This window comes from Perognathus longimembris, chromosome 18 (assembly GCF_023159225.1).
Source record: "Perognathus longimembris pacificus isolate PPM17 chromosome 18, ASM2315922v1, whole genome shotgun sequence".
Taxonomy (NCBI): domain Eukaryota; kingdom Metazoa; phylum Chordata; class Mammalia; order Rodentia; family Heteromyidae; genus Perognathus; species Perognathus longimembris.
In genome coordinates, this window is record NC_063178.1 from 49,905,093 (window position 1) to 49,923,519 (window position 18,427).

Below are 18,427 nucleotides of genomic sequence, written 5' to 3' on the forward strand. Positions count from 1 at the left end.
TGGATATCTGAAAGTGGCCCATCACTGCCTCACAGACACAAGGCTGGCCATGAAAGTTCTCCTGAAGAGAGACCTGGAGAGCCATGGCATAGAAAATGAGGTAAACATTGTCCGGAGCATACGTCACCCACACATCATCTGGTTTTTCGAGGTCATGGTGGGTAAAGACTATATCTTATCCTGGAGTTGGCCATGTGGGGACACCTCAAGGGGTTGATGTGCAAATCCTCCTGCAGCCACATATTCAAGCATAAAACCAGGAGGCTCTTCAAACAGATTGTGAGTGCTGTGCACTCTCTTCACGAGAATGGAATTACACTCTGAGACCTCCAGCCCAACCACATCCTGTTGGAAGCCAAACACAATGCCAAGGTCAGTGATTTTAGGCTGAGTGTCATGACGACCACAGGCTAGTTGATAAAGGGAGCTTGTGGAGTCTTGATATTCTGACACTCAGAAATGTTCCTACACAAACTGTATGATGCCTACAAAATGGACATTTGGAACTTGGGCATCATTTAATATGTGATGACAGCAAAATTTCCCCTTTGAGGGGAGAAAGTTTGCTGACATACAGTTCCTAGTTGTAGAGGCCAAGAATAGCCCTCCACTATACCTAAATGCAAAGGGACATGACCTACTTTCCCACTTTTAACTGTGGACTGCAGTCAAAGGCCCAATGTTGAACAAATACTGGAGCACCCTTGGCTGATGTGGTATGTGGCATGGGTCCTGATTAGCCAGTACCCAGCAAGCTGGACCCCATTATTGTGGCAGTCATGTGTGACATGGGGTAGAATGCAGCTGAGACTCAACAGGCAATACAGCACAGAGCATTCAATGAAGCCACGGGCATGTACCTGGTCATCAGAGAGAACTTAAAACAGAATTGCGGCCATGGGGAGAACAATGCCTTGGATGGTACCACCATATGCAACTCCTAAAGAACATCGCCCTAGCCCTCTCCCTCCATGAAGGAGACCCAGCTTACCCACACAACTTAGTAGTTTCAGCTTGTCCTCAGAATTTCACTGGGAGGATGATGGCACCCAAACACATGTGAAGAAAGTCTGAATTGCTTGTCTGCCTGCCATTCCCTTGTGCTTTCACAGTTCTAGCAGAATCTTGGACCAGTTTTCCTTTGACTGGTTGAGCGGGCTAGAGAGTTGTGAGTCACAGGAGAATGTCCTTCCCTCTGGGCAGCCGCAAGTGGAGGCCACAGCCTCCAACTGGAGTACTAGGCAGGGCTGTAAGAGAGTGGCTGACAGGATAGTCACCATTCTTCCCAGACCCTGCTGCAGTGTGAAGGTCCCAAAGTAATGCCTAAGAGCACAGCAATTCCAGGAAGGGGTGCAGAACTCAGAAACTTTCTCTCACCGTGGTGTGGAAAATCAGAGGTGTGTGCACATAAAAGCTGGGGGAGCAGGTCATGTTGGAAGTTCACACTACCTGTGGCCAGCACACCCATCAGTGGCCTCAGCGCAAGCCAGCCAGCCAGGTCCTGTGGCAAGTGCTAGGGGATCCTGCAGAAGGGATTAGGAGGAAAGGACAGCTGAAATGGAGTTGACTTTCTAAGCTAAAACGTAAGTTAAAAGGTACCTCCAGCTGCCTCTACCTTCTGAGCAAAATCAGTAGGCAAGCATTTTTGTAAATGTATACAGCATGCCCCCAAATACTTTATACATTGTGCTTAAGAGCTGATAGATTGACTGAGCAAATAATGTCCATAATGACAAAATAGTGCTGTGTTTGGTTGTAACTTTTTTCTATTTCTTTAACCTGGGATTGATTATCGGTAGGTAATCATGACAGACAGGCAGGCAGGCAGGCATAGGAAGTACAGTCAACATCCTGTCATAATCACCCTTCTCTCAGTAATCTCAGGATACAATAAAAAGAACTTAGGCACTGTCCCAACACATCTGGGAAAGTAAGCCTTTTTAATAATGTATACAACATGCCACCAAATCCTTTATATACTGTGCTTAAGGTCAGATAGATTGACTGAGAAAATAATGTAAATTATGACATAATAATAGATATGATTTGTTGTAAATTATTTTTTATTGTAGCTTGGGATTTCTGAAAGAAGCATAATCATGACAAGCAGGCAGGCAAGGAGACATTATGAGGTACAGTCAACATCCTGTAATGATCACCCTTCTCTCAGAAATTCCAGTCTACACTAAACAGATCTTCATGCACTGTCAAAACACATCTGGGAAGGCAAGGCATTTTTAACAATTTTTAGAACATGTCCACAAATCATTCATGTATTGTGCTGAAGTGCCGCCAGATTGGTTGAGAAAAAATGTACGTAATGACATAATAGTGTTATGTTTTGTTGTCCATTATTTCTGTTTATTGTAGCCTGTGATTCCTGAGAGAATGTTGATCATGACAGGCACATAGGCTGGTAGGCATTATGCGGTACAGTCAATATCCTGTGATGATAACCTTTCTCTCAGAAATCACAGGCTACAATAAACAAAACTTTGTGCATTGTCTCAACACATCTGGGAACACAAGAATTTTTAATAATGTCTACAACAACCCCCAAATCCTGTATATTTTGTGCTTAAGGGAAGCTAGATTGTTTTGGCAATTATTGTCCATAATGACATAATAGTAGTTGTGCTTTGTTGTAAATATTTTCTGTTTATTGTTGCCATGAAATTCTCAGAGAAGTGTGTACATGACTGGCAGGCAGGCAGGCAGGCAGGCTGGCAGGCAGGCAGACAATAGGAAGTATAGTCAACATTCTGTCATGATCACCTTTTTCTCAGAAATCCAAAGCTACCATAAACAGGACTTGGTGCACTCTCTCAACACAAAAGGGAAGGCAAGCATTTTTAATAATGTATACAGCATGCCCCCAAATCCTTTACAGATTATGCTAAATCTGTCAAGTCAGAATGGTTGGTCAAATGAGGCCAATTATGGCATAATAGTAGCTATGATTTGTTGAATTCATTTCTGTTTATGGTAGCCTGGTTCTAGGAGAAGCTTGATCATGACAGGCAGGCAGGCAGGCAGGCAGGCATCGGGAGGTGCAGTCAACATCCTGTCATGATCACCCTTCTCTCAGAAATCCCAAACTCTAATAAACAGAACTTTGTCCACACATCTGGGAAGGCAAGCATTCTTAATAATGTATACAACATACCCCCAAATTCTTTATACATTGTGATTAAGTGCTGCCAGATTGTTTGAGCAAATACTGTCGATAATGTTATAATAGTCACTATATTTTGTTGCAATTTTTTCTGTTTACTGTTGCCTGGTATTTCTGAGAGAAGGGTGAATATGACAGGAATGTATGCAGGAAGGCAAGCAGGCAGGCAGGCATTTTGAGCTACAGTAAACATCCTGTCATTATCTCCCTGCTATTAGAAATCCCAGTCTACAATAAACAGTACATTGTGCACTCTCTCAACACCTCTGGGAATGGAAGCATTTTTAATAATGTGAACACCAGAGCCCCAAATCTTTTATACATTTGCTTAAGGGCAGCCAGATTGGTGGAGCAAATTATGTCCATAATGACATAATTATAGCTATGTTTTGTTATAAAATTTTCTGTTTATCGTAGCGTAGGATTTTTTACAGAAGGATGATCATCACAGGCAGGCAGGCAGGCAGGTAGACATTAGGCGGCACAATCAACATCTTTCATATACAACCTTCTCTCAGAAATTCCAGGATAAAATAAAGAGAACTTTGTGTACTGTCTCAACCCATCTGGGAAAGAAAGCAGTTTTAGTAATAACATAACATACTCCAAAAACCTTTGTACATTGTGCTTAAGGGCAGCCACATTGAGGAAATAATGTCAATATTGACATAATAATAGCTAGGTTTTCTTGAACATATTTTCTCATTATTGTAGCAAGGGATTTTTGAGAAAAGGGTGATCATTACAGGCACCCAGGCAGTCAGGCACGCAGGAAGGAAGGCAGGCATTAGGAGGTACAGTCAACATCCTGTGATGGTCACCCTTCTCTCAAAAATTCCATGCTACAATAAACAGAACATTGTGCACTGTCTCTACATATCTGGGAAGGCAAGCCTTTAAATGCTGTACACCACATAACCCCAAATCCTTTATAAATTGTGCTTAAGGGCAATCACATTGATTGAGGAAATAATGTCTATTTTGACATAATTGTAGCCATGTTTTGTTGTAAATATTTCCTGATTATGGTAGCCTGGGATTTCTGAGAGATGGGTGATCATGGCAGGCAGGCCAGCAGGCAGGCAGGCAAGCAGTCATTATGAGGTACAGTAAACATCCGGTCATTATCACCCTTCTCTCAGAAATTCAAGGCTACAACAAACAAAACTTCCTGCACTGTTTCTATATATCTGGGAAAGCAAGCCTTTTAAATGCTGTATACAATATGCCCACAAGTCCTTTATACATTGGATTAAGGACAACCAGATTGGTTGAGCAACTAATGTACATGTTGACATAATAGGAGCTCTGTTTTTTGTAAATTATTTTGTTTTATTTTAGCCTGGGATTTCTGATAGAATGTTGCATGTGTTTCGCACGCAGGCAGGCAGGCATGCTGGCAGGATCTCAGGCAAACAGAAAGCCATGTAGGCATTAGGTGGTACAATCAATATGCTGTCATGATCACCCTTCTTACAGAAATCACTGGCTACAATAAATAGGACTTGGTGAACTGTCTGCACACATCTGGAAGGCCAGCATTTTTAATCATGTATACAGCATGCCCCCAAATTTCTTTGTACATTTTGCTTAAGGATAGACAAATTGGTTGAGCAAATAAGGTCAATCATGACATAATAGTAGCTATGTATTTTTGTAAATTTTATCTGTTGATTGTACCATGGGATTTCTGAGAGTAGAGTGATCATGTCAAGCAGGCAAGCAAGCAGTCAGGCAGGCAGGTAGTTAGGCAGGCAGTAGGTGGTACAGTCAACATCCTGTCATGTTCACTCTTATCTCAGAAATCTGAGACTACAGTAAGCGGAACTTCTTTAACTGTCTCAACACATTTGGTATGAAAAGCATTTTTAGTAATATATACAGCATGCCCCCAAATCCTTTATACATTGTGCTTAAGGGCAGTCAGATTGGTTAGGCAAAAAATGTCCATTTTGACATAATAATAGCTGTGTTTTTTTTATGTTTTCTGTTTATTGTAGCCTGGGATTTCTGGGAGATGTGTGATCCTGACAGGCAGGCAGGCAGGCAGGAAATACTAGGTACAGTCAACATCCTGTCATGACCACCATTCTCTAAGAAATCCCAGTCTACAATAAACATCACTTCCTGCACATTCTCAACACAGCTGGTAAGGCAAGCATTTTTTATAATGTATACAACAGGCACCCAAATCCTTTATACACTGTGGTAAGGACTGACAGATTGGTTGAGCAAATAATGTCCATAATGACATTATGGTAGCTATATTTTGTTTCTAATTTTTTCTGTTTATTGTAGCCTGGGATTTCTGAGAGAAGAATGATTATGACAGGCAAGCAGGCAGGCAGGTAGGCATTAGGCGGTTCAGTCTACATCCTGTCATGTACACCCTTGTCTCAGAACTCCCAAGCTCCAATAAAGAGAACTTCATGCACTGCCTAACACATCTGGGAAGGCATGCATTTTTAATGATATACACAACATGCCCCCAATCCGTTATAAATTTTGCCTAAGGGCAGTCAGTTTGGTTGAGCAAATGATTTCCATTATGACCTAATAGTAGCTATGTTTTGTTGTATATTTTTTCTCTTTATTATAGCGTGGGATTTCTCAGAGATGGGTGATCATGACAGGCAGGAACGCAGACAGGCAGGGAGGAAGTAAGGCAGGCCTTAGGAGGTACAGTCAACATACTATCATGATCACCATTCGCTCAGAAATCCCAGGCTACAATAAAGAGCACTTCATGGACTCTCTGAACATATCTGTGAAGGCAAGCATATTTAATAATGTATACAACATGTGCCCAAATCCTTTATACATTGGGCTTAAAAACAGCCAGATTGTTTGAGCAAAAAATGTCCATAATGACATAATCATAGCCATATTTGTTGTACATTTTTCTGTTTATTGTTACCTATGATTGCTGAGAGATGGATGATCATGACAGGTAGGCAGGCAGGCAGGCAGGTCTTAGGCGGAAAAGTCAACATCTGGCTTGATTACCCTCTTGTCAGAAATCACAGGCTACAATAAGCAGTACATTGCGCACTGTTTCAAAACATCTGGGAAGGGGAGCATTTTAAAAACTTTAAACAACACCCCCACAAACCTTTTACATATTGTGCTTAAGGGCAGCCAGATTAGTGGAGTAAATAATGGCCATAATGACATAATAGTAGCTATGTTTTGTTATAATTTTTTTCTCTTGTGTGTAGCCTAGGATTTCTTAGAGAAGTATGATCATCACAGGCAGGCAGGCAGGCAGACATTAGGAGGTAGAGTCAACCTCCTTCATAAGCACCCTTCTCAGAAATCCCAGGTTACAATAAAAAGAACTTCATGCACTGTCTCAACATATCTTGGAAGGAAAGCATTTTTAATAATGTATACATCATGCCCCCAAATCCTTCATACGTTGTGCTTAAGGGCAGCCAGTTTAGTTGAGAAATATTGTCAATCATGGCATAATAGTAGCTATGATTTTGTATATTTTTCCTTCTTATTGTATCCTGGGATTTCTGAGAGAAGTTTTATCATGACAGGGTTGCAGGAAGGTAGGCAGTCATTAGGAAGTACAGTCAATATCCTGTCATGATCACTCTTCCCTCAGAAATCCCAGGCTACAATAGACAGACTTCATGCACTGTTCTCAACACACCTGGGATGGCAAGCATTTTTAATGATATATGCACCATGCCTCCTAATCCTTTATAAATTGTCCTTAAAGGCTTTCAGATTGGTTGAGCACATAATGTCTATTATGACAGAATACTATGTTTTGTTGTAAAATTTTTCTGTTTATTATAGCTTATGATTTCTGAGAGCTAAGTGACTATGACAGGCAGGCATGCACGCAGGAAGGCAGGCAGGGATGCAAGCAGGCAGGCAGGCATTAGGAGGTACAGGTAACATCCTGTCATGAACATCCTTCTCTCAGAAATCCCATGCTACAATAAACACAACTTGCCAAACTGTCTCAACACATATGGGAAGACAAGTGTTCATAATAATGTATACAACATGCCCCCAAATCCATTATACATGGTGTTTAAGGGCAGCCAGATTGGCTGAACGAATAATGTCCACAATGACACAATAGTAGCTATGTGTTTTTTTTTTTTGTATTTTTTTAATGTAGCTGGGGATTTCTGAGAGAAGGATGATCATCACAGGCAGGCAGGCAGGCAGGAAGGCATTAGGAGGAACAGTGAACATCCTGCCATGATCAACATTCTTTCAGAAATCCCAGGCTACAATAAACAGAAATTCGTGCACTGTCACAAAACATCTGGGAATGCAAGCATTTTTAATAATGTAAACAACAGTCCCCCAAATATTTTATACATTTCCTTAAGGACAGCCAGATTGATTCAGCAAATAATGTCAATATTGACATAATAATACCTAGGTTTTCTTGAAAATATTTTGTTTATTGCAGCTAGGGATTTCTGAGAGAAGGATGATCATTACAAGTACCCAAGCAGTCAGGCAAGCAGGCAGAATGTCAGGCACGAGGAGGTACAGTCAACATCCTGTCATGATCACCCTCCTCTCAGAAATCCCTGGCTACAATAAACAGAACTTTGTGCACTGTCTCTACATATCTGGGTAGCCAAGCCTTTTAAATGCTGTATACAACATGCCTCCAAATCCTTTATAAATTGTGCTTAAGGGCAATCAGATTCGTTGAGCAAATAATGTATATTGTGATGTAATATTAGCTATATATTGTTGTGAAATTTTTCTGTTATTGTAGCCTGAGATTTCTGAGGGAAGGGTGATTATGACAGACATGCAGGACAGCATGCAGGCATCAGGTAGCACATTCAATAATTTGTCATGATCACCCTTCCCTCAAAAATCCCATGCAAAAATAAACAGAACTTCGTGCACTGTCTCAAAACATCTGGAAAGTCAAGAATTGTTAATAATGTAAACAGCATGCCCCAAATCCTTGATACAATTTGCTTAAGAATACAACTGTGAGCTACTGGTACCCAGGATAGGTTTTTTAATGTAGTGTTGCAAGTTCCCCCTCCCTTCAGAACCACAACCTTTGCCTGTCTCTGGACAGCTGGGTATTTTGAGGGTGCCTTCCCCATGAGCCCGATTCATGAGGGTAAAACACTTAACCAGAACTCCCTGTGCCACTCCCCTCTGTACCATGTCGATCCTCAGGAACACAGATTTGGGGATGCAGAAACCCATATGTCAACCCACCTGTTATACAGTCGATACAGATAGAAAATGCATAGGAGCAGAGATTCATTTCTCAAGACAGTAGGACTAAACTGGGAAAGTCTCAGATTTATTGTTGCACTGTGGATCTTCCTGAGATCATCCCATCCACCTTCAACTGTGGACCTGGGGACCAAAATGAAGCTGAATGTAGTAGTGTTGAAGGTGGCAATATCTTCTGCAATCTGAGACAGGACCTGTTTGGTACCCATAATCCCTCTCTCAAATCTGCGCAGAGAACACCTATTTCTGGCTTGGTTTTATTTTCTAGCTGCTTCACTTTGACAGTTTTATGCTTTCTGTCCCTCCTTTTTTCTTCTCTTTCAACATGAATCAAGGGTTTCATAGTGATTCTTCCCTTTTAGCATGGTAGTCAAAAATTCACTGACCCCATGCACACTTTAAAATTTGGCCCAGCTTCAAAAGGATGACCCACCAATGAGGGTTTTATTAGGAAATCCAAAATTTCCATAACAACCAAAATAAATATTTATTGTAGAGATTTGCATACTATGGAAGTAGGGTGTAGATGAACTCACAGCTCTATGGAAAGGATTCTGTCCTGCCTGAGGTTCTTAACGTCACTGTCACACAGTGGGACTCACAGATGGTTAAAAATTACATTAAATAGGGGCTGGGGATATGGCCTAGTGTCAAGAGCGCTTGCCTCATATGCTTGAAGCCCTGGGTTCGATTCCCCAGCACCACATATACAGAAAATGGCCAGAAGTGGTGCTGTGGCTCAAGTGGCAGAGTGCTAGCCTTGAGCAAAAAGAAGCCAGGGACGGTGCTCAGGGCCTGAGTCCAAGGCCCAGGACTGGCAAAAAAAAAATAAATGAACAAATCATAAATAAGCTGGGTAGAAAGGCAAGCATGGGTGAGCTATAGCCCAGGAGGGAAAAGTGCAATTTGTAGTCAGCTTCCATCACGTCAAAATTCTAAGAAGAGATCACCTCACAGAGAAGATGGCACCCTGCACAATTACACATACCTCTGACCTGGATGTAGACTCCAGAATGGCAGACAGCTATTGACTCTACTCCAGGAGGGCCAGGAGACCTAATGTGAGCTACAGTGGCCCTAGTGACCATTCCTTCAGATCCTAGTAGCTACTGTTTCTGTTCTACCATCCAAGTCCCATGGAGCTAGAGGTCATTTTGAACAAGGGAATTCTGGGAAATGTAGTTCTGGCTCATCAAAGAGGGAAAAGCCTGAAAGCACATTAGTGCAAACCTCAATGCCTGGCAAAGTTACTGCTGCTCATAATGTCCACAAATAAGAAACACTTTCTCAGCACCTAATTGTAATCTGAAGGAGGAAATTGGCTAATTCTGACCATCTAAAGCTGCAAAAGCCCTTCTAGAAATTTCTGTAGTCTTCCTACCATATTAATCACTATTTCTAGCATGGGAATTTCTCCACCTACAGCAGAAGAGGGATGAATGAAAATCAAACTCATGAGCTAAGCCAATAAAATCAAAGGAAATGTTCATCTTGTTTTTAGTTCAATACATGAAATTGGAATGTGTGAACAAAAATCAGCTTCTCTAGTAGAGTCAGCTGTGTACCAACCGGCAGGAAACTTGGCCACATAAAACTACTAAAAGACAAATTGAAGATGGGGAGGGGGGAGGGAGGTAGAGGAACCAAGAAATTCATTAAATTCACTAGGGAAAAGCATTTCAGTTGCATACCAAAAAAAATTCAATATGGCAAGTAATGACTCACAAGTATAAACGTAGTTACTCAGGACACTAGGATTTGAGGATTGTAGTTCAAAGCCAGCCTGAGCAGAATAGTTCATGAGACTCTTATTTCTTATTTCTTATTTACCACCAAAAGCCGGAAGTAGAGCTGTGTCTCAAGTGGTAAAGCAGCAGCCTTTATTAGAAAAATCGAAGGGCCAGCACCAAGGTCCTGAGTTAAGTACTTTGAAAACTGATAATTGGGTGAAAATGGCCAAAAAATGACATACGATGGCCCCGTTCTCTGAGGCCATTGAAGTCTCTACATAGAATTCTGATCTAATATATTTTGACAAGTGGAAGCATAGAGTTGTTTCTTTATCTTGATTAAGGCTTAGGATACAAAAAAATGACATGATTACCACATGTTCCCAGACAGGTGCATCATGAAAATAACTTGATCTATATGAGAAAGTTTAAGGAAAAATTACCTGTTTGCAGGTGAAAGTTCAGAATGGAATTGTGAGACTCAATTTTGGTATTGATTGATTACTGGTGTCAGCAGCACCCTTGCTTCTTTAGGCAATATGAAATGAGTACATTTGCAGAGGCCTCTGCATATGGAATACCTGCTGGAACCTGTTTGCATCAACAAGCAATGCCCTGTGGCTCTAAGGAATATAGTGTGCATGATTTGCCCCTATGGGCATGATACCTTCATATCACTGGTTGTCATCTCATTGGCACAGTATTTGTTTTCTTACCATTTTGTCTGTAGTTGACATTGCGTTCTCAGAGGCAATCCAGTGGCATCATCCCAAATGGTGTTCATGAAAATAGATTTTGGACACAGATGTTGGACGAAAGCTATACAACAAAATTTCTTCCCTGTGGGCTTCACTATCTGTCCTCTTGGAGGATATCATAACACCTGCATGAAGAGGGAGAATCTGCAAACATGTTTTCCAACTCATGTTTTTCTCCAGGATAGAAGGCCACAGATTCACAGCCCCAGGAAAGAGTTTTACACATTCTTCCCAGGAGATTCACAAGAGGCTTAGATGAAAGAACATTAGCTACAGTGTAAATCTCTGCCAATAAAAAGACACATATGCATACATACAGACATATATGAGTATACATACCTGGCACTGCAAGCTTTACTTCCAGGCAGAATTTCAGCTTGGCAGATGCTTCAGGGATGTGCCCTTTGATCTTCATACTCATTCTTCTCCAGCTTCCCCTTCTCAAGTCCTTGGCTGGCACTAGCTGCTTTTCGACAATGAAGCACCAAGCCCACATGGATGGAGATGTGCTGATGGCTGGATTTTTCCCTCTCTACACTTTAGGAACAAAGGGCAGTAACAGTGATGCTTCCAGGAAAGAAGACAATAAGCCGTAAGTAACTTATCATTCTATTTTCATTTATTGTTTTGTTTTCAGGATTGGCAATGGCTGAGGGAACTTGTGTGTGCAAAGCAATATCCTCTGTTTTCTCTACCCTGAACTCCCATCCCTAGTGTACCAGAAACAGCTCAGTTTTATTATTCTATTTTACAAGTACTCCTGTGTGACTTTCTCCTTATCAGTAGAAGACACTTGTTTCATGCAGTGTAGCGTCTCCTTTCCAGGGCTGTAAGTTCTTCACTTTGTTCAAACATCCCTGTATCTCTTGCATGGCAGCTATCATGGTTGATAATGAAGTGATGTTATTAGAGACAACCTGTGTCAGTGGCATGAATTCTGTACCAAAGTTTACAGAAATCTTTCCTTCCCAACTGGCCAGTGGTCTGAATTTTTTTTCTTTTGTGACACATATTTCAAGGAAATTGATTAAAATTCTTATTGTAGTCTGGTGGATCCTAATTGTAATCCTATCTAAGCAAAAGGCTGATATCTGAGTGTTGTGGGTTGAAGCCAACCTGGACAGGAACTTCCTTGAGAATTTTATCTCCAATTACCCAGACAAAAGCTGGAAGTGGGGCTTTGGCTCAAGTAGCAGAGTGCTAACCTTGAGCCGAAAAGTTCTATTAGAGTTTCCAGGCTTTGTTTTCAAACCCCAACACACACACATATACTCAGACACACACACACACACACACACACACACACACACACTGTGTCTTTTACTGTAGACAAGAAGTTACTAAATCATTATTTCATGTCAGATATGTTCCACAATCCAAGTATTACCTCATGTACAATAAGTGCAACGTTTTAACCTATTCCCTGTCAAAAAAATAAGCATGTATTCAATCCATCAAAGCCATAGGTTTTTAATTACTCCTCCTAAATTTCTATGCTCATTATTTAGGTTTATCTTCAAAAACTACCAGTTTGTTTTAGCTTTGGCTTTTGCAATTGAAGAAGTCAAAACAAATTATCATCTTTTACACAACTTGACTCTGGGATATGATATCTATGATGTGCAAATTGGACATTGGCTAGCATTTAAAAATCCCTTCATTTGCCTCTTTGGAAATTACAAGAGTCCAAACTACTCCTGTATGAAAGAGAGCAAGTCCATAGCAGTGCTCACAGGACCATCAGGATTAACATCTGCCCAGATTGGAATGTTGCTAGGCCTCTACAGTTTTCCACAGGTGAGGGTGAGAAAGTGAGCAAATATTAAATAAATGTCTAATTTAGTGCCATTTCACATGAGAGAAAAGAATGATAGGAAGATACTAGATTTATGAGCCGATTGAATTTTGTGATATCCAAGAAAAAATAGAGTTCAAAATATTTGGATATTTATAGTCCCATGTGTAGAAAAGAGGATAGAAAAGTTAGAGCAAACAAAACCCAAAGTGATTCTTTTTTAAAGCAAGAAATAGGAAATTATTTTTAAGTGTGGAGATATGATGACCAGTGTGCTGGTAGCTCACGCCTCTAATCCCAGTAACTCAATAAATATTTATGTCCATTTAGTCAGCCAAAAGCAGACAGAGAATGTGCGGGTCCATTCGTAGAGTGCTAGCCTTGAGAGGAAAAAGTCAAGTTAATGCATGAGGCCCTGAGTTCATTGCGCTCTACTGGCTAGCTTGCACATGCACAAAAACACGCTTGTGCAAGATATGTTGAATGAAGTCAAGCTCAGAAAGAAAGAGGACATGTGTTCTCTCATATATGAAAGTTAGATCTAAAACATAACCATGAATTATGAAATAAGCATGAAATACGTACAAAGCCTTTTGTGTATGTGCATGATCCATCTGGCTGGTTTATGCTACATATTGGGATTGAAGTCCATGATGTATTTTCTGACCATATAGCTGACAGTATAAAAATAAATGAATAGTAGAAAGCTGAAGCCTATCCTGTCTGAGGGTGATAGATAGTTAAGGTACATGAAAAAGAGGAGAGAAATGGGGAATAGAAGTAGATGGGTGGGAAAATACAAGATAATATTCAATGTACATATGTAAAAAAAGACTTAGGAAAGTTGGAATGAATGTGCTTGCTAGAGATAGGAGTTATAGATACAAATAATGACAGATCAAAGGCATTGCATGAGTACACTTAACAACTACTAAAAACAATTAAGATGTTTAAATGAGAAAACGACTTTTCATCTAATTTTACTGGTTTCTTAATATACTTAACTATAGTGATTGTGATAGATGGTAATATTCTCATTCATGGGCTGTCCAATTTTGATTTTTTTCAGCTTACCCTTGGGCCTCTTAATCAAGGCCTGAGTGACCATTACAAGTTCCCTGCTCTGTATCAGATGGCCCAGAAGGACACATCAATAGCTACTGCCATGGTCTCCTTACTGATTCACTTCAACTGGAACTGGGTGGATCTGTTTACCATAGAAGATGAGAAAGGTTTGTGGATTCTTCCTGCATTGAAAAAAGAAATGGCCAAGAACAGAGTTTGTATAGCCTTTGAGCTAGCTATTCCAACCAGTGGTGTATCATACACACTCAAAGTCATGTCCCTTTATAAGTATATTAATAAATCCTCAGCAAATGTCCTCATCATATATGGTGATGATGAATCCCTACTAGATTTAATGAGGTGTATTGAGCAACTATTAATAAAAGGTAAAGTTTGTATCCTGAACTCACAGTGGGATTTAACCATCAAAAAGAGATATTTCATGCTAGGCTCATCCCATGTACCTCTCATTTTCTCGCAACATCACCCAGATGTTTCTGGATTCAAAGATTTTGTCAAGTCAGTTAACCCTTCCACATACCCAGAAGATTATTTTCTTGCTCGTCTATGGTTTCTGTCTTTTAATTGCTCAGATTCTGAGTCTGACTGTGTAACATGGGAGAACTGTCCTCATGAGGCCTCCTTGGATTGGGTGCCTGGAAACATTTTTGACATGACTATGTCTGGAGACAGTTACAATGTGTACAATGCTGTGTATGCTGTGGCCCATGCTCTCCATGAAATGCTTCTTTATCAATCAGAAGTACAAACAATGGGAAACAGGAAAGGGAGAGTGCATTCAACTGCACAGGTAAGGCCTTCTGTTTCTGATGGCATACACCGCCAGAACAATCAATTTGTACAGCACTTTATTACCACATGAAATTAATTATTTTAGTTATGTTCCCCAAATTAAAGTAATTATATTTCTGTAAATGTCTGTGAGGTTTTCTAGACATGTGTTCCTGTGCTCTTACAGAAAACAGGACAGTAAGAAGCAATAAATTAATTCCATATTTCTATACATTCTTCTACTGACTAATAACCAGAACGTACACGCAGATGATGTATTGATACGTTATTAGCACCTTTTCCATATGAGTTTCTAAGCATGACCTGCTGAGCAAAAGTATCTTTATTTTTAATAAGTGACCTAGTTTCATTCGCCTTTAGATATTAAAACTTGAACAAGCTCAAACTATAACTATAGACACTAATTTAATTCATTGTTGTGGAAAACTCTAACTAGACATCTGAGAATTCCTGCATTTAAGATTATTTAAATGAAATAAGTTTCTCTTGAGAAGAGGACTCTAGCAATTTTCTGAGTGACCAGCATTCAGGAAAATTATTTTTATTCCTGCAAAGATTTTCTTCTGGATTGGTTCATCGAGTGTCTGTGCTTTTCTTGAATTCTGAATCAGAGATTAAAGACCCTCAGGAGCTTTTCTTAATTCTTAATTCTAATTTTCTTAATTTCTGTGTAATCATTGGGATATACGTCACCATAAGATGATGTGTCTCTTGTAGCTGCACCCTTTTCTGAAGAACATCAAATTTCAGAATCCTGCTGGAGATCAGGTGATTTTAGATGACAAAAGCAAATTGGAGGCAGGGTATGACATTGTGAACATTTGGAATTTTCCAGAAGGTCTTGATCTTCAGGTGAAAATAGGAAAGTTTTCTCCATTTGCTCTACATGATCATCAATTGTCTTTATCTGAAGATATGGTAGAATGGGCCATAGGAACTACAGAGGTGGGTTGGATTTAATTCTAATGATTTTAAGAACAACTAAGTAAGTAAAATTCACACTTAAAATGTATACCTGATTGAATGCCAGCAACTGTCTCCTGTAACACTAGCTACTCAGTTCTGAATGTCCTGATCTGAAGTAAGGCCAAGCAGGAAAACCTGTGAGATTGTTATCTTCTTTTAACCACTGCAAAAGAGATCCGCAGTGCTGGCTGATGCTTCTAATCCTATGTACTTGGGAGATTGACATCCTCAGTTCTTAGATTAAAGATCATTTGAGAGCCCAGCCAGGCAATAAATCTGTGAGATTCTATGTCATTAAACTAACAAAAACTAAGCTGGAGCTGTGGATCAAGCAGCTCATTACTCATCTTGAATAAAAACAACTCAAGCACATTGCTTAGACACTGAGTTCAAGCTCCAGGATCAGCATCATCCAAGAAAAATTCAGTTTGTTTTTATATGTTAATTTTGAACATTGTCATAAAATACAAATTGCACGTTTCTTAGCAGGATTCTAACACCGATAAAGTACCTAAGGAATGGCTTCATGTGTTTGAAAAGTTTATTTTGTTATGTTCTCTGGTTGCGTCATTTAATGATTAGTTGAGCTGTTACTTAGGTATCTTTCATGAAAATAATCATTGAATGAGATAGCATATAATCCTTTTGTGAATCTAAGTTGTTCAAATAATGGAACTTTTGCAATGTTAGGAAAGGCGTAAACAGTTTCTCACACATATCTGATTTTCCTCAGCCTCTTCAATCTATCTGCAGTAAGAGCTGTGGTCTTGGATTCAGGAAATCTCCTCAGGAGGGAAAGGCTGCCTGCTGCTTTGATTGCATTCCTTGTACAGAGAATGAGATGGCCAATGGGACAGGTAAGTTCACAGTGGTGGGAGACATACTTGTTCTCTCCTAGTGCCCCAGAAACCATGCGAACTACTACAAAAGTTGTGTCTTGGGGTCCTCCTTCATTCATTTAGTAGTAATTTAATTGCAACAATGGATGGTGCTCCTTGCTGAAAAAAAAAAAAACCTGAAACAAATCATGTGCTCTGAATTGTGTATAGGATTAACTTTTTCTAGTATATTGTATACATATTTATTTATCTACTCAGTAATGTTAGCAAATTTTCTATCATATGAGGTGCAAAATCCTTTCAAGGATGTGGCCTACAAATTTCTCAAAATTGGTTTTACATTATAAAGATAACACAAATCTTTATTTCCTAGTGCTCAAAACTGTTCTTAAAGCAGAGCAAGTGCTCTGGTTTTGTACAAGTGTGCTTGGCATGACTCTATAACTTCAAAGAATGATTATATTCTCTATTCCCTTCTGCTTTACAGGTGAGTAGAAGAAGCCAATATCACAATTACAAGGAAGGACCACAGTGCTCCTAGCTACATTGCACAGAGACATACATAAAAATGCAAGATCCTCTAGTCATTTTAAATAAGGACATTGAGTTGTACACAAGAATCTGAGAATTATTATGGAAGCACGAAGAGATATATAAAGTCATTGTTAGGACATTAGGAATGCCAAGGAACCATATGAATGGTATTCATTGCAAGTAACTAGTTTCAACTAGACTTCTGGAAACAAGTGTAGGAACATGATGAAGTTACGAAAACATAATGCTAAACATGTCTGGTAATACTTGGTCAAATGAAGATTATGCTAGTCATTATTGATGTATAAGAATTTTTTTTCTAGGGAGGGATTTCCCAATTTCCTTTTAAGTAGTGAAAAGGGATTAATGGTAACTTGTCTTCCTCACCAGATATGGAACAGTGTGTGAAGTGTCCAGATCATCAATATGCCAACACAGAGAGAAACAAGTGCCTCCTAAAGGCTGCAAGTTTTCTGGCTTTTAGAGAGCCCTTGGGGATGGCCTTGGCCTGTATGGCTCTTGGTTTATCTACACTCACAGCAATTGTTCTTGGGGTTTTTGTGAAACATCACAACACCCCCATTGTCAAGGCTAATAATCAGGCTCTCAGCTATATCCTTCTCATCTCCCTCGGCTTCTGTTTCCTCTGTTCCTTTCTCTTTATTGGCCATCCCAACACAGTCACTTGCATTCTACAGCAAACCACATTTGGAGTTGCATTCACTGTAGCTGTTTCTGCTGTCTTGGCCAAAACTGTAACTGTGGTTCTGGCCTTCAAGGTCACTACTCCAGGGAGAAGGATGAGGTGGCTGCTGGTGTCAGGGGCTCCTAACTTCATCATTCCCATCTGCACTCTGATCCAGGTAACTTTCTGTGGAATCTGGCTGGGAACCTCTCCTCCCTTCATTGACACAGACACACACTCTGAACAAGGCCACCTCATCATCGTGTGTAACAAGGGCTCCCTCACTGCTTTCTACTGTGTCTTGGGATATCTGGGCTCCCTGGCCCTGGCCAGCTTCACTATGGCTTTCATGGCCAGGAACCTGCCTGACACCTTCAATGAAGCCAAGTTTTTGACCTTCAGCATGGTGGTGTTCTGCAGTGTGTGGCTCAGCTTCCTGCCTGTCTACCACAGTGCCAAGGGCAAGGTCATGGTGGCTGTGGAGGTCTTCTCCATCTTGGCCTCCAGTACAGGGCTCCTGGGCTGCATCTTTGTCCCCAAGTGCTACATCATCTTGTTAAGGCCAGATAGAAATTGTCTGCCTGGCTTCAGGGATAAAAGACATTGAAGTCAAAATATTCATTGTTAAGACTAAACTCATATATTTGATTACTACATACAGTTTCTGAACTAAATCTATAGTAATTTTCCAGTCTTATGTTTGTTTATATTATGGAAATGTTACTTCAATGAATAAGGGTGAATTGCTTACATTTTTTCTTATATATTTTTCATTCCTTCTATTTAATATGTACTTAATCTTTATTCCAATTTATGGTGTCTT

General features: G+C 40.1%; 1 protein-coding gene across 1 annotated transcript; it reads left to right on the forward strand.

Annotated features, from left to right (window-relative positions):
• The first annotated feature begins 307 nt into the window (after positions 1–307).
• LOC125367045 (vomeronasal type-2 receptor 116-like) lies at positions 308–18,211 on the forward strand. The gene is made up of 6 exons (XM_048367679.1): positions 308–372; positions 1,113–1,308; positions 5,775–5,948; positions 15,298–15,525; positions 16,280–16,403; positions 17,310–18,211. The coding sequence occupies exons 1-6, from the start codon at positions 308–310 to the stop codon at positions 18,209–18,211; spliced, it is 1,689 nt and encodes a 562-aa protein (XP_048223636.1).
• Positions 18,212–18,427: the final 216 nt, after the last annotated feature.